Here is a 16629-nt window from a genome sequence, read left to right as displayed (position 1 = left end):
GCAGCTCCCAGGGAGAGACATACATTGTAAGTCCCTCACGTTCATGACACTGCAGATACTGCAGCTTAGCATGAAGCCAAGGCGAAGAATAAATTGATTTTAAATTACATGGAGAAAAATAAATAGTAAGTGAAAAAAATGTGAAGTAGTGATAAATTTGACAGCCATTGTCACAGTAGAGTGCCCCTCGTGTCCCACAAGGTATTTTTTTCTTTCTTCTTTATAGTGTGCACACACGCGTGCCAGTACTGGGGCTTGAACTCATGTCCTGGAGTCTGTCCCTTAGCTTTTTCCACTCAAGGCTAGTATTCTACCACTTGACCACATCTCCACTTCTGGCTTTTTGGTGGTTAATTGGAGATGAGTCTCACAGACTTTTGTGTCTGGGCTGGCTTCCAACTGTGATCCTCAGATCTTAGTCTCTTGAGTAGCTTGGATTACAGGCTGTGAGCCACAGTTGCCTGGCTAGTTGTTTTTTGTTTTGCTTTGTTTCTTCCTAATGTGGTGACACCTTTCAGGGGAAGTGGGGGAGGCATCTCTCACTCTGTCCTGCATTCTGGCTTTCTCTCTGTGAATTTCCTCCCCTTCAACACATTTAACTCTGCCCAGTTTGTTGTGTGTATCCAGAGATTGTGCACCACTGCAGCTGAGTAGAGACCTAGTAAATGGAGCTTTGTTCTCCTTCAGTTTTAGCCCTGGTCTTGGTTCCATGCATGGTTTCTGATTGAAGAAAGCCCTGGGCCACACTAGAAAGTCCTCCTGCCTAGGGAGCCATGGTTGTCTTTCTCAATGTTGGAGGCAACTCCTCTACACCTGAGGAGGCTGTTCCACACACTCAGTCATAGCACAGGGTTCAGGTCAGGCATGGCCTGAAGCCAGTTTGATGTCTCTGGTAGTTTAATGGACACCATCACTTCTCAGACAATGCTATGAAGCCTCAGCCATCAGCTGGCTTACAGTGGGAACTTGGTTCCAGAACCACCCAGGTGCCCTATAATTCTGTAACAGGTGATCTCAAGGGTCCTTGGTTTATAATTTAATTTTGACAATTGGCACCTCAAAATGTGAGACCTAAGGGAAAGTCTAGCGGTGGAGCCTGACAGGATGTCTTCATACAGCATCTGCTGTGCCCCATGTTCCCAAAGGCTGGGATGATCTCAGTGCTGGAAGGTTCTTTCTGGAACTGAGGCGGTCCTGGTTAGGATGAAAAGCCCATCCAGTTTAATTTTTGCCCCCACATTCTTGGCATGTTGGAACCCGGTTTTGGCTAGCCCACCTAGCGGGCCAGAAGTTCTGGGGTCTTTCTCAGCAAAAGATTCTGCCAGTGGTTTTCCAGCTCCTTTCCTCCTGCAGTGGCGTGGGCCTGGCACGAGCACACTTTGAGAAGCAGCCCCCCTCCAACCTCAGGAAATCCAACTTCTTCCACTTTGTGCTGGCCATGTATGACCGGCAAGGGCAGCCCGTGGAGGTGGAACGCACAGCCTTCATCGACTTCGTGGAAAAGGACCGTGTGAGAGGCTCGTGGGCTCACCTGGGACCTGCACTGGGAGGAGGACAGGAGGGCTTCAGGGACCCCCCTCACATACACACACACTGGGACAGATAAGTGGCTAGATCATGAATGAATGGAGAAGGGTGGGTGAAAGACTGAAAGGGAGGGGAAAATAGCAGTGGTGGAGAGAGGGGTGTGGGTGAAGGCAGTTGTAATGTCTCTGAACACCTGAGCATCTTGTTTGTCTCTACAGGAGCCCGGGACAGAAAAGACAAACAATGGAATCCATTACCGCCTGCGGCTGGTATATAACAATGGTAAGTGAAAGCTTCTGCCCCTCCTTGACCCAGACCCATAAGATGTCTGGCTACTGCAGCCCTGTGACACAGGGGATGCTCCTCATCTGGGCTGGGGCAGGGGTGGGGGGCAGACTGATCACCTGAAGCCGCAGGTGCTGCCCTTACAACAGGATCTCTCCACCTTCCCACCCCAGGACTTCGGACAGAACAAGACCTCTATGTGCGTCTCATTGACTCCATGTCTAAGCAGGTGAGCCAGCCCAGGGATGTTCAGGCCCACCTTGCCCTCTTCGCCACCATATCCTGTTGATCCCAGTGAACATTCTCACCCTTAGCCTATCTCCCCTGTGCCTCACTACCCTCCTAGCCTAGCTCTTCCAGCCTATTGCAGTAGGACTGTTACTCTTGCCTGCTAGCCTAAAAAAGACAGTATTTGTAAAAGACATCAGCATAGGTCATATTTCCTTAGCAGGCCAGCCTGTGATAGGAATTCAGGTGCATGTAGTTTATTGGAGCAACAGGGGAGTGCACTCCTTAGGAGAAAGCAGAGCTGGGTAGGAAGATGCTCAGCAAACAGGTGGTCTAAGATAGACTCCAGCCTCTGCCTGATCCTCAGGCAGCACTAGAGAAAGAACCAGAGTTGGCTAGTGAAGCAAAGAAGCCAGGCTTTTACACCCGCTATGAGTCAGTCATTAGGGGCGCTCCTAAGGGAAGCTTGTATAGAAGAGGAAGCTCCCATCCCCTGAGAACAGATCTCAAGGGAAGGACCTCTGCCACCAACATGAACCACAGCAGGGTGCTGGCCAAAAGCTACCATTGCAGACTCTTGGCACCTGGCTGATGTGACAGTCACAGAAAGCCGGCTCAGGAGCCAGTATAAATAGCTTGGGGAAACTGAAACCTCCATTAGCCCTGAAGGATTCTGCAAGGCCCATTCAAGTCTCCAGCTTTGCAGAAACATTACACAGGCTAATCAGGAAGTTGTTGAGTCTAAATGGGCCTGATTAGTGGTTCTGGAATATAAGGCAGCAACTTGAGTGTTCCTGAACAGACAGAGGGCTTCTAGTAACCTCTACCCAATCCCACTGCAGAGGAAGAAACATTTGGTGTCCAGAAAGCCCGTGGTCACTGTGGTAAGGAAGGCAGGACAAGTAGAAGCATGAGTGAAAGGGTGTGAAAGAAGCCCAGAGAGGAAAAGATTCCACAAATGGAGGAAGAAAATTGGGAGGCCCGGAGGAGCCAGTTTTGGAAGCTCAGGGCAAAGAGTGGCTAGGAGACTGGGGAGTAGGGGATCCAACAGTCCAAGGAGGTGACAGGCCTGAGCTGGAAGGGGATGGGGAGGCAGGAAGGAGGGGTTGTGTGGGCCTTGTTAGACATACACTGATGACAGAGACAGAGGCTGTCTAGGACCAGCACAGAGGATGCTAGGGGAAGGAGAAGCATGATGCCGGGTGGGAAGAGAAGCACATCAGGCCCACCTGCCTTGACCCTCATGGTATGGGTCCCTGCAGGCCCCAAGCCTAGAAAGAGCTACTTGCAGACAAACCAACTGCAGACCTCCCTGCCACTGTTGCCACTTTGGTAGTGATCCTGGTTTGGGGAAAAGGAGTTCTCCTTTTTCTGGGCAATCAGGCTCAAAACTCTTGCTTTGCACTCCTGGGCTCCCCCAGAACAAGACAGAGGGCATGGTCTTCTCTGGGAGCGGGGCCTCCCCTTGTTCTGGGGTGGAGATGCCAGCGTGGACACACAGGTTCGTCCGTGTCTGTGTGCCACCTAGACTTGAGAGGAGCCTCCTCCCCTCCACCCTGAGCACGTCCCTCCTCCCCCAGGCCATCATCTACGAGGGGCAGGACAAGAACCCTGAAATGTGCCGAGTTCTGCTCACCCACGAGATCATGTGCAGGTGAGATGGACTCAATCACCCGTGCCTTGTTCCTTTGTGAAGATGTGGCCCTACCCCTGCTCCCTGGAGAAGACTGGGGAGAGGAGGAGTGAGGAAAGAGTGAGGTCCCTGGGCACAGAGCTGATGGAGGAGAGGGTCCTTGAGGCCCCATTAGCCTGGCCTGTTTATGTGTTTTTGTAAGACAAGCCTCCTGTGGTTACTGGAAGCTTAACTATAATAAAGCTCAGGGGAAGGGTTCATAGGAGGGGGACGGAGGGAGGGCCTGAGCCAGGCAGCCAGGAACCCCTCCCCCTCCCCATTAGCTCAGAGCTGGAGGGAGGAGAGCATCTGAGGGCAGCTCTCTGGAGGGCAGGGGTGGTATAAGGGGCTCCGGGCTGCCTCTTCTCCATGACCCCAAGCTTGGTTTTTCCTATGAGTTCTCCAGGTGCCCGGCTAGTTACACAGCCTAGGCCCCCAGAGGCAGCTCCTGATAGGTGGAAAGGAGACTGGTGTTTAAAAACCTGTGGTTGGGATGGTGACCACCTTTGGGGAGAGAGGCTGGGCCTGATGGGCTTCTGAGATGGTGGTCATGTGGTGTGCTGAAGGCTGGGGCAGGATACTTTGTTATTCAAGAACTACATGCTTATAATTTGAGCCCTTTTCTGTAAGTAGACAGTGTTTCCATAACAGTGAGAGAGACTCCGCAGGTGGTCTGCCCTTTCCTGAGGACAAGCTTAGCCACAAGTGGAAGCTGTCAAGGTCTGCCAGGACCCTCCCTGCCTTTGTCCCCCAAGACCCCTGCAAGTGAGCCCCTGTGCCCAGGCATTCCTCAGACATAGCCTCAAACCTCCACACCCTCACTCAGGCTGCCCTGTCCACCTTCACACTAGCAGTCTCTTTCTCTACCTCCCCCCAACCTTCTTCCCCCTTCTCTTTCAGTCGGTGCTGTGACCGGAAGAGCTGTGGGAACCGGAATGAGACGCCCTCAGACCCGGTCATTATTGACAGGTACAGGCTTGGGGAGGAGGCCTGGAGCTTCTGGGGAGGTGGGCTGGGGTCAGCCATGTAGCTGCGGGTAGGGGAGGAGCCCAGCACCCTCACCCCGCCTCACCCCCACTCCCGTGAGCCCTGTGAGAAGCTGTGAACCACCAGGAAGGCCGCGTGTCTGGGTTCCCTGTGTTCCCTCAGGAAAGGAGCTACGAAGACCAGGGGTATTGTAGAAGATTGGGGGAGGGGGAGAAAGGAGGAGGACTGGCTGGAGCAAGTCTCAGCTCCTCTGTGCTGTTGGGCTTCTCTGAGGGAGAAGCTACGGGAAAACTTCGCAGAGAAAAGGATTCTTGGCAGGGTTCAGTCATAGGCTGTCAGAATGATGCTTGTGCAAATGCGTTCTCCCCTCCCTCCCACCACCAGTTTTAAACGGTATTTCTTTTTAAGTAGGGAAGTACAAAATGCAAAGGATCAAACGCATAAGTAATGAAATTGGCCCTCTCCGTGTAGCGTGTGCTGTACACATTCTTTTGCACTTTACCTTTTTTTGGCAACAATATACTTTCAAGATGGTTCCATATGGGCACATAAACAGTACTTTATTCTCCTGTTAACAGAGAAAACATTCACAAGATGAAAAAAAAAAGTCAAGATATTTAAAAGGATTAACAGGAAATGTTTCCCTCCTCTGCTTCCATTCATCACCTATTTCCCTCCAAATAAGATAAACACCCATTGTTTCCAGTCTTTGTATGTGGATCCTGAAATACTCCGTGCCCATTCAAGAAAATACAAATATACAATATGCCCTTCTCTCCTTGAGACAGTGTCTTGCTATGTAGTCCAGGCTAGCCTCAAACCTGTGATCCTCCTACCCCGCCTTTCCAGTGCTAGCGTAACATCTGGCTTTGGTATATTATTTGTGAACCTTTCCCTTTATTCTCACATTCTAGACACTTTCTTTTTAGTCCTATTCTTTCTCTCTGAAAAACAGGTCTGAGAGCTTGTATCAGGGCACAGAAGTCCTTTTTGTTACTGTAGAAGATTATATTGTATGAATACACCACAATTTCTTTAACTGCTCTGTTATTGCTAGACGTTTGGGCTGTTTTCTGGGATAGAAAAAAATGCTATTGTGAATTACTTTATCCGTGTATCATTTTACAGCTGTGTAAATTTATAGGAAGGATATTATTAAAAGGAGAATTGTTAGGCCAAAGGACATGTGCATTTGCAATATTGATAGTTATTACCAGTTTGGCCTCTGTGGAGGTTATAGCAATTGCATTTTTGCCAGCAGTTTAAAAAATGCTTATTCCCCATGCCTTGGCCACTTAAGTATTTTGTGTATTTGTCCAATAACTTTTGAGCATCTTTTCTGTGCTAAAGTCCCTTCCATGAATCTAAGCAGTGACCAAAATAGACAAAAGCCTTGTGTTCCTAGGTTTATAATTTGGAGAGATAGACATAAACTAACCAAGTGAACCAGACCTACCATATTACATGGTGGTCATACTAAGGAGAAAAACAAAACATCAAGAAAGAGCAAGGAGGGCTGGGAACATGGCCTAGTGGCAAGAGTGCTCGCCTCCCATACATGAAGTCTTGGGTTCGATTCCCCAGCACCACATATACAGAAAATGGCCAGAAGTGGCGCTGTGGCCCAAGTGGCAAAGTGCTAGCCTTGAGCAAAGAGAAGCCAGGGACAGTGCTCAGGTCCTGAGTCCAAGCCCCAGGACTGGCAAAAAAAAAAAAAGAGCAAGGAAAGTTGAACACCAATGGCTCACATTGGCAATCCTAGCCACTCAGAAGGCCAAGATCTGAGGATGCCAGTTTGGGCAGGAAAGTTCATGAGACTCTTATGTCCAATTAGCCACCCAAAAGCCAGAAGTAGAGTTGTAGTTCAAGTGGTAGAGTGCTAGCATTGAGCAAAAAAGCCACGCTAGTGAGAGAGGCCCTGAGTTCAAGCCCCAGTGCCACCTTATAAGATAGATGAGAGAAGGGATGGAGAGAAAAAGAAAGAGAGGAAGAAGAAAGAAAGGAAGGAAGGAGAAAAAAAGAACAAGGGACACCTAGGATGGGAGTATTGAAATTTTAGAGCATTAAAGGCCTCACTGAAAAGTTGCCATTGAACTGTGACCTGAAGGAAGTAAAGGACCAAGCCATGTATATAACTAGGAAAATGATGTTCTAGGCAGGACTTCATTGTGTTTAGGGATCCGCAGAGTCAGGGACATTGATGAAGGAGAGGTAATGATGGGGTAGGAGGAAGGCTACACTGTATAACTCCTTGCAGGATGTATTTGTGCCTCTAGGCCATCACAGAACTTTGGCTTTTATTCTGAAGGATGTAGACACCGTGGGGGCAGTTTTGAGGACAACGCTGACATATTTGAACATGATAGCTCAAGCTGCCATGTATCTGATGACCTGTTGGGAGCAGGGACATGAATTAGAAGCAATGACAATAATCCAAGTCAGAGATGCTGGTGATGGAGACTGGATGTGAAAAGGAAGGTTGTAAGAAGCATTTGGACTTTGTTATGGGAAGAGAGGAAAGAGGAGAGACAGAGAAGAAAATCAGAGCTATTTCCAAGGTTTCAGATTTGATCAATTTGGAAAGTTGGAGTTTACTGAGAAGGAGATTTTGGGAGCAAGTTTGCAAGGAGAGAAATTGGGAGTTTGCTCAGATGCCAACTAACCAAAGTGGAGCTGTGGCTCAAGTGATAGAGCACCAGACTTTGAGCAAAAGAGCTAAGGGAGAGCATCCAGACCCTGAGTTCAAGCCCCAATACTGGCACTAGCACACAGACACACACACACACACACACAGACACACACACATACACACACACACACACACACACACACACACACACACACACACACCCTACTAAATATCTAGGAGGAAATGTTTAGGAAAATAAAGCTTTAAACATATGTATGGATCCAAGGGAACAATGTGGGCTGCAGATAGAAATTTGCAAAGGACACTTTTTAAAATTTATTTTTGGTGCCAGTTCTGGGGCTTGAACTCAGGGCCTGGGCACTGTCCTTTTGAGCTTCTTTTTGGTCAAGGCTCGTTTGTGCTCTACCACTAGAGCCACAGTGCCACTTCTTGCAGATAGAAACTTGAAGGAATAGGATCATCTAAGGAATTAATGCTGATAGAAAAGAGAGGAGGTCTGAGAAGTGAACCCTGGGGTGCCAAGTGTTTAGAGATGGTGCAGATGTGGACCAGCAAAGGAGAATGGGCAGAAATTACAAGGAATGAAGTGGGAAATCAGAGTGTCCGCAAGCTCTGGAACCCAGACAGAAGAATAGGCAACTGCATCAGACAACCGCTCATGAATATGCTAGAAAGACGCAGAACTGACCACTAGATTCAGCACTGTGGAGGGTATTGGTGCGAAGAGTGGCTCTGCAGAAGCATTTCAGTGGATGGAAGGGCCGGGGGTCTGATAGGATGGTGTCTAAGAGAGAATGGAAGGAGAGAATTTAGAAATAGCACACAGGGGACCTCTTTCCAATTTTATACTTTGATTTGAAAGGATCCCAGGGTGCTTGGAGCACAATGCAAAGGCAAGAAAAACATATAGCTAGTTCTGATGAGGAGTGCTGAATAAGGAAGGGGGGTGGGGGTGAGGACACAGAGAGGGAAGGGAGGATTGTGAAAGCAATGTCTCTCTGTTGGCCTAATGGATGGGATCTAGATCACAGGCACACACCTTGGTTTTAGCTGGGAGCACAGGCAATTCATCCATGGAAACACCAGGGGAGATGGAGGACCCCCAGGATGTTGACATCCTCCTCTGAGTGCTTGGTTTTCTCAGGGAACTCAGGAGAAAGGGCGGTCGTTGAGGATGGGGAGGAATACTAGAGGGCATGAAGTAGCTGTCCAGGAGGATGAATGGACTGGGGAAATACCACGAGATGGTCAAGCAACACTGAACGCCTGTGTGAGGTTTGTGGGTCATACATTCAGTAAGAACTTTCTTTGGCCATATTGGGCCACACAAGTGCAAATGCAGAACAGGTGGGTGGTCTCATGAAAGCAGACTTAGGGGTTTGCCAGGTGAACAGTAGGAACCCTGAGAGGGTAAGAAAATGAAAAGCATTTGCACGATAGTATGTACCAGAAGGAACAGGAGTGGGGAGCTGACTAAGGGGAGGAGTATAGGAGGGAAAAAAAACAAAACATAGCTTCTGTGCAGCCAATGGATTGTTGGAGTTGAGGATCTACACAGGGGTTAAGCTGGACGTTATAGAGGGGTGGGGAGTGGGCTGCCTATAGGTGGAATATTTGAAGGGTTGTCTTTATGGGTATTGTGTGGCCAAGAGAAATGGGAGGATAAGGATAATGGAGAAAAGGTGTTCCAGGAATTGAAATGAGGCGTGTCTGAAGAATTACCTATCTATATCAACATTGAAATCACCAAGCTCTAGGGGGGAGGAGGGAATGAGGGAAGAGGTAACAAACAGTACAAGAAATGTATCCAGGGCTGGGGATATGGCCTAGTGGCAAGAGTGCTTGCCTCGTATACATGAGGCCCTGGGTTCGATTCCCCAGCACCACATATACAGAAAATGGCCATAGGTGGCGCTGTGGCTCAAGTGGCAGAGTGCTAGCCTTGAGCAAGAAGAAGCCAGGGACGGTGCTCAGGCCCTGAGTCCAAGCCCCAGGACTGGCCAAAAAAAAAAAAAAAAAAGAAATGTATCCAATGCCTAATGTATGAAACTGTAACCTCTCTGTATATCACTTTGACAATAAATAAGAAAAAAAAACAGAAAGAAATCACTAAGCTCTATAACAAGACCAGCATTCAGGAAAGAGTAAGTTGGGCATCAGTGGGTCATGCTTGTGATCCTAGCTACTCAAGAAGCTGAGATCCAGGGGATCATGCTTCAAACCTAGCCAAGGTAGAAAGGTCCTGGAGACTCTATGTCCAACTAACCAGCACAAAGCTAGGCTGGAGGTACGGCTCAAGTGGTAGAGTTCAAGCCAAGCAAGAGTAATATCCTATGTTAAATGACTGCACAAGCAGTGGCCACCATAGTTTCCCCCCCCTCTTTTTCCATTGTGTAACTGAACAGGAATATCTCCTTGACTTTTGTTTCTATTACTCTGAGTGAGATTAGAATGATTTTGTGTGTTTCATTCTCCCTGAACTGTTATTATCCTGTGCTTATTCTTCCATAAAAGATTGTGTTTGCCCAATTCCTCAAAGTTATTTTATTTTTTAGTTCTAGCAAGGGTTTATTTTAGTATGACAGGTTAAAATAGGGAGAAATGGAGAAGAGAAACATTTTCTGCAGGAAATGGGAGTTCAAGACTCCTAGTCTCTTATCTTTCAAGTACTTTGAACTTAAAAGAATCTTATATATTTTTAATTTATAAGTTTATTTAATGATATTTTATATTATCCTATGGTTTCTTTTAGTACTTTTATGATTTTATTACTTATATACAAATATTTGATCCATTTGTTAGGTTCCAAATGATATACAAAATAAAAATAAAACAAAATAGAAATCATGAAACACATAGTCTATATTCACTAGGAACTTATCAAGAAAGCTGAAATCAAGAATATTAGAAACACCAATGAAGGTGGTACTCCCATTTCATACTACTATCTACCTCTCTTATAAACAGAGCCAGGCATCAGTAGCTCATACCTGTAATCCTAGCTACACAGGAGGCTGAGATCTGAGAATCACCGTTCAAAGCCAGCCTGGGCAGGAAAGTCTGTGAGACTCTTACCTCCAATTAAAGCCCAGAAAATCAAAAGTGGTGCTGTGGCTCAAGTGGTAGAGCACTAGCTTTGAGCTAAAGAGCTCAGGGACAGCTCCCAGCCCAGAGTTCAAGGCCCACTACTGACAAGGAAAAAAAGGAGATAAACTGAATTTTTAGTGTTACTTTGCTTTTCTAAAAATATAATTAAAGTGAACACATGAGCAAAAAAGTCAAGCAAGAGCACTGGGATCTGAGTTCAAGCCCCAATACTAGCAAAATAATTATTATATATAATTAATATACAATTATAATGATAATAACATATGATAAAAACAATTATAATATATTATATTACAAGTTATTATATAATTGTTACACAATATTAATTATATTATTAATACAGTTAATTGTCATATAATTTTATGTAGTGATGATTATTATACATTAGATTGTTTTTAATCATAGACTATAAGATCTCTATATAACGTATTGTATAGTTATACCTGTGTTTGACTTTTTTTTTTTTTTTTTGGCCAGTCCTGGGCCTTGGACTCAGGGCCTGAGCACTGTCCCTGGCTTCTTCCTGTTCAAGGCTAGCACTCTGCCACCTGAGCCACAGCGCCCCTTCTGGCCGTTTTCCATATATGTGGTGCTGGGGAATTGAACTGTGAGCTTCATGTGTAGGAGGCAAGCACTCTTGCCACTAGGCCATATTCCCAGCCCTTTATTTTTATTTATTTATTTTTTTGGCCAGTCCTGGGCCATGAACTCAGGGCCTGAGCACTGTCCCTGGCTTCTTTTTTTTGCTCAAGTCTAGCATTCTGCCACTTGAGCCACAGTGCCACTTCTGGCCATTTTCTATATATGTGGTGCTGAGGAATCGAACCCAGGGCTTCATGTATTCGAGGCAAGCACTCTTGCCACTAGGCCATATTCCTAGCCCCTGTGTTTGACTTTATAACAATTATATCATGTTGTAGTAGTCTTTTATAATTTAGTATTACATTTCTAAAACTTAACTGTGTTGCTGTGTTTTGCTATAGTCTGTCGTATTTTGCCGTATTAAGCAAAGCTGATATGGACTTTCTTGTTTGTGTCTCCTAATTTGAAAAGGTACAAGTGTTTGTTTAGGATATAAACGAGGACTGGAATGGCCAGGTCTAGACTGTATGCACAGTGTCAACTTCACAGGTTAATGTCAAACTGTTTTCAAATGTGCTTGCACTCAGTAACACACTCCCCGCTCTGGGCTGTGTTGTGTACTATCAAACATCTTATTTACCAGTCTAGTGTGTATATAGGGAATTTTGTCATGGCCTCCATTTGCTTTTTCCTGATTAATAGCAAAGTTGGATGTCTTTTTGTTTCTTGGTATTCGCATTACTTCCAAATGTATACTAAAGTCTTTTGCCCCTTTTCTTTTCTAATCATTTGGGAGTTTTGGTGTTGACTTTGGTGACCCTTTCTAGATCCTCACTGCCCCTCCCTCAGGGACATACATGAGTATCTCAGTGCTGTTGAGTTTATCACTATTTCCCTCATGGGTTTTACTCTGTACTTTATTTGGCAAATCTTTTCCTCTGCTGAGGTCATGAATATACTGTTGTATATTTTCTTCCAAAGGCTTCATAGTTTTCCTTTCCAGATTTAAACTTGTAATCTGTGTGTAACCAAGTTGGGGGTTTGGTATGAAGTAATGAATCAATGTAATTATCTTCTGTTTATGAATCGCTAATTGTACCAGCATCATTTATGAAATGGCTTAACTTTCCCACTGAGTTGTAGTAGAAGCTACATCCTTGCTAGTTTCCTTATATCTGTGGATTTGTTCCAAACTCTGGATTTTATTCCTTTGATGGATCTAATAGCTAATAGTCCCAGAGCTAGCTAGCATCATATCATTTAATTATTATAACTTTATAACATACAGGAAAAGAGTGTAGGGAAAGTTCTCTACCTCTCTACCTCCCGTGTGTGTGTGTGTGTGTGTGTGTGTGTGTGTGTGTGTTGGTGCCAGTGTGGGACTTGAACTCAGGGCCTGGGTGCTGTCCTTGAGTTTTTTTGCTCAAGGCTAGCAGTCTACCTCTTGAGCCATTTGGCTTTTTGGTGATTAATTGGAGATAAGAGTCATAGACTTTCCTGCCCAAGTTGGCTTCAAACCATAATCCTCAGATCTCAGCTTTCTGAGTAGCTAAGATTACAATCATGAGCCACATTCTTTTCAGAATATTGGATATTTCAGCAATTTGTGTTTTCATATAAATTTTAGAATCCACTTATAAAGTGTCATATCAACACTCACACTAAGAGTTTTGAACAATGTTACAAACACATCAGTTTTAAGAATTACATCTTTATGTTACTCAATCTTCCTGTTCATGAACATAGTTTCTCTTCTCATTTATGTAGCTCTTTAATGTTGCTTCAGTTTTTTTTTTCAATAAAAGCCACATACTTGTTTCTACTCATTAATTTATTCAATATGCATTTACTGAGCTAAGTACCAGGTCCTAGGTACAAAATTCTAGGCTTTGGGTATGAAAAAGTAAACAATGAAGACAAAAAAATACTTGTCTTCCAATATTTTCCAAGTATTCAATGGGTAGTTGGGGAATAACAATAGTTATGTCAATTCGAAGGTAATAGATGGAAAAAAACAAATGAAAACAATCAGGATTTGGGAAATGTTCTATATTGACCAATAGGGTAGCCAATAGCCATGCATAGAAATTAGGCACCTGAAATGTAGCTACCAAGAGTGAAGAGGTAATTTTTTTTTTTTTTTGCCAGTCCTAGGGTTTGAACTCAGAGCCTGGGCACTGTCTCTAAGCCTCTTTTTGCTCAAAGCTAGTGCTCTACCATTTCAGCCACAGCACTACTTCTGGCTTTTTCTGAGTAGTTTGTTGGAAATAAGAATCTCATGGACTTTCCTGCCTAGGCTGGCTTTGAACCACAGTCCTCAGATCTCAGCCTCCTAAGTAGCTATAATTATAGGTGTGAGCCACCAATGCCCAGAAAAAAATTACTGAGACTTTTTAAATGGCCTAACATATGGTCTAGACTACAAAATGTGCCATGTACACTTGAGAAGAATGTTTATTTTGCTGTCTTTGTGTGGTGTGACCTATAGATGTCTTTGAGATATAGTGGTTTATAATGCCTGCTGCCTCGAAGTTCTATCCATTATTCAAAGTAAGGCATAGAAGTCACCAACTATTATTATTGAATTATCTGTTTCTTTCCTTTATTGCATTTTTTTTGCCTCATGTACTTTGTATTTGTGATATTAGGTATATGTGTTTATAATTTTTCTTTCTGATAGAGTAACACTTTTATGTTTTAAACTTTTCCTAGCCTAGTGATTTTTTTTATTAGCATACATTAGATACCCTGATAGTTTTATTACTAAAAAGGTTCTTGGTCTCATAACTTTTTTTTTGGCTGGGCCTGGGGCTTGAACTCTGGGCCTGGGTGCTGTCCCTGAGCTTTTATGCTGAGGGCTAACATTCTACCACTTGAGCTCCATTTCCAACTTTTTGTGTAGTTTAGTGGAGATAAGAGTCTCACAGACAGGCTGGGAATATGGCCTAGTGGTAAAGTACTCGTCTCGTATACATGAAGCCCTGGGTTCGATTCCTCAGCACCACATATATAGAAAAAGTCGGAAGTTGCTCTGTGGCTCAAGTGGCAGAGTGCTAGACTTGAGAAAAAAAAAAGCCAGGGACAGTGCTCAGGCCCTGAGTTCAGGCCCAGGACTGGCATAAAACCAAAACCAAACCAAAGAGTCTCACAGACTTTCCTGCTTGGGCTGGCTTTGGACCACAATCCTTAAATCTCAGCATCCTGAGCAGTTAGGATTACAGGCATGAGCCTGGCTCATAACTATTTTTGCCTTAAAAGTTACTTTGTATTTTACTATGTCCAGTCCAGCTCCCTTTCAGTTAGGCTTTACATGATAGATATTTTCTTCTTCTTTCATTTTTAACTTTTGAGTCTAAAGTATGCTTCACATAGAGACGGTATAGTTGGAATATAGTCCATTCTGCCAATCTCTGCCTTTTACATTCTTTTTTTTTTTTTTTTTTTTTGCCAGTCCTGGGCCTTGGACTCAGGGCCTGAGCACTGTCCCTGGCTTCTTTTTTTTGCTCAAGGCTAGCACTCTGCCACTTGAGCTACAGCGCCACTTCTGGCCGTTTTCTGTATATGTGGTGCTGGGGAATTGAACCCAGAGCCTCATGTATACGAGGCAGGCACTCTTGCCACTAGGCCATATCCCCAGCTCCCCAATCTCTGCCTTTTAATATAATCATTTAACCCATTAATAGTTAATGTAATTCTGAAAAAGTAAAAATCACATCTGCTGTTTTGCTATCTATCTATCTATCTGTCTATCTATCTATCTATCTATCTATCTATCTATCTATCTGGTCTCTGTGTTTTTCTATATTCCTCCATTACTGTTTCTTATGTATTAAATGGATATCTTCCTCTGTATGGTTTAATTCTGTTGTTGTTATTGTATTTTTATTTAACTAGGTGTTTTGTTTTGGTTTTTTCCTTTTCTGTGCTGGTGGTAGTAGGGGCATGAACTCAGGGCCGGGGTACTGTCTCTGAGATTTTTTACTCAAGACTAGCATTCTACCACTTGAGCCAGAGCTCCACTTTTGGTGGTTAATTGGAGATAAGAGTCTCACAGGCTTTTCTGCCTGGGCTAACTTCAAACAGTGACCCTCATATCTCAATCTCCCACGTAACTAGGATTACAGGCATGAGCCACTGGAACCCTGCTGTATTTTTAAATTATTTTCTTAACAATTTCTCTAGAAATTGTAATTAATATCTCAATTTAGTACAATCTAATTTAGATGACAGCAACTTAATTTCAATAGTATACAAAAACAATACTCCAATATAGCTCCATTCTATCTCCCCTCTTATGGCCTAGAGTGTTGATAACATTATATCTTCATTAATTATAGTTATTGTTTTATATAGTTTCCATGTGTTTGTGTGTGTGAATGAGTGTGTATATCTACTGTTCCTGGGGCTTGAACTCAGGGCTTGGGTGCAGTCCTTGATCCTTTCTGCTCAAGGCTAGTGCCCTGCCACTGGGCCACAGCTCCATTTCCAGACTTTTTGGTAGCTAATTGGAAATAAGAGTCTCACAGACTTTCCTTCCCTTATTGGGCTTCAAACCTCAATCCTAAAGTCTCACCCTGGATCCATTGGCACCCAGCTGCAGTTTTCTTGTTTAAAGTACTTTTTTCCACTCCTGGGACTTGAACTCAGGGCCTGAGCATTGTCCCTGGCTTCTTTTTGCCCCAGTCTGGCACTCTACCCACTTGAGCTACAGCACCACTTCCAGATTTTTCTCAATCCTTATTTACCCCAAAAATCTCTCTCTCTCTCTCTCTCTCTCTCTCTCTCTCTCTCTCTCTCTCTCTCTCTCTCTCTCTCTCTCTGTGGCCAGTCCTGGGGCTTGAACTCAAGGCCTGGGCACTGCCCCTGAGCTTCTTTTGCTCAAGGCTAGCACCCTGCCTCTTGAGCCACAGTGCCACTTCCAGGCATTTCTGTTTATGTGGTACTGAGGAATAAAACCCAGGGCTTCATGCATGCTAGGCAAGTACTCAACCACTAAGCCCCATCTCCTTCATATTTGAATGGATAGTTTTGCTGGGTTTTGATAGTGGAGTTTTTGGTGAAACGTTTCTTTTCTGCACAGTCTACCATCTATTGCCTCTGACTGCCATAATTTCTGATGGGAAGTAAGATGTTAATCTTATTGGAATATAAATTTCTCTCTGTCTCTCTCTGTCTCTGTCTCTGTACCAGTTCTGGGGCTTGAATGCAGGGCCTGGGCATTGTCTCTGAGGTTCTTAAGCTCAAGGCTAGCACTCTTATCACTTGAGCCACAGCTCTCCATTTCCAGCTTTTGGGTGGTTAATTGGAGAGAAGAATGTCATAGATTTACCTACCCGGTATAGCTTCTAATTGCAATCCTCAGATCTCAGCCTCCTGAGTAGCTAGGTTACAGGCATGCTCAGTTCCATTATTTCTTCAAACATTCTTTCTGCCCCTTTTCCTTCTCATCTTCTCAGACTCCTATTTCGTATATATTGATATTCTTGATGGTGCCCTATAGGTTTCTTAGGTTCTGTTCATTTTTTGTCATTCTTTTTTTCTTTCAGTTCTAGAATTAGATCATCTCAGAGCCTATATTCAAGTTCACTGA

General features: G+C 44.4%; 1 protein-coding gene across 2 annotated transcripts in view; it reads left to right on the top strand.

Annotated features, from left to right (window-relative positions):
• Ebf4 (EBF family member 4) overlaps nucleotides 1-16629 on the top strand; it is a 44782-nt gene that overhangs the window by 8413 nt on the left and 19740 nt on the right. For both annotated transcript variants that reach the window (XM_048348921.1, XM_048348920.1), the window contains 5 exons: nucleotides 1354-1510; nucleotides 1746-1809; nucleotides 1986-2041; nucleotides 3621-3694; nucleotides 4613-4681. In XM_048348921.1, the coding sequence (XP_048204878.1) occupies nucleotides 1354-1510; nucleotides 1746-1809; nucleotides 1986-2041; nucleotides 3621-3694; nucleotides 4613-4681 (420 nt within the window). The remainder of the gene's footprint in view (nucleotides 1-1353; nucleotides 1511-1745; nucleotides 1810-1985; nucleotides 2042-3620; nucleotides 3695-4612; nucleotides 4682-16629) is intronic.

This window comes from Perognathus longimembris, chromosome 6 (genome assembly GCF_023159225.1).
Source record: "Perognathus longimembris pacificus isolate PPM17 chromosome 6, ASM2315922v1, whole genome shotgun sequence".
Lineage (NCBI taxonomy): Eukaryota > Metazoa > Chordata > Mammalia > Rodentia > Heteromyidae > Perognathus > Perognathus longimembris.
The sequence above is the reverse complement of the archived record's forward strand: the minus strand, read 5'-3'. Positions and strand labels throughout refer to the sequence as shown.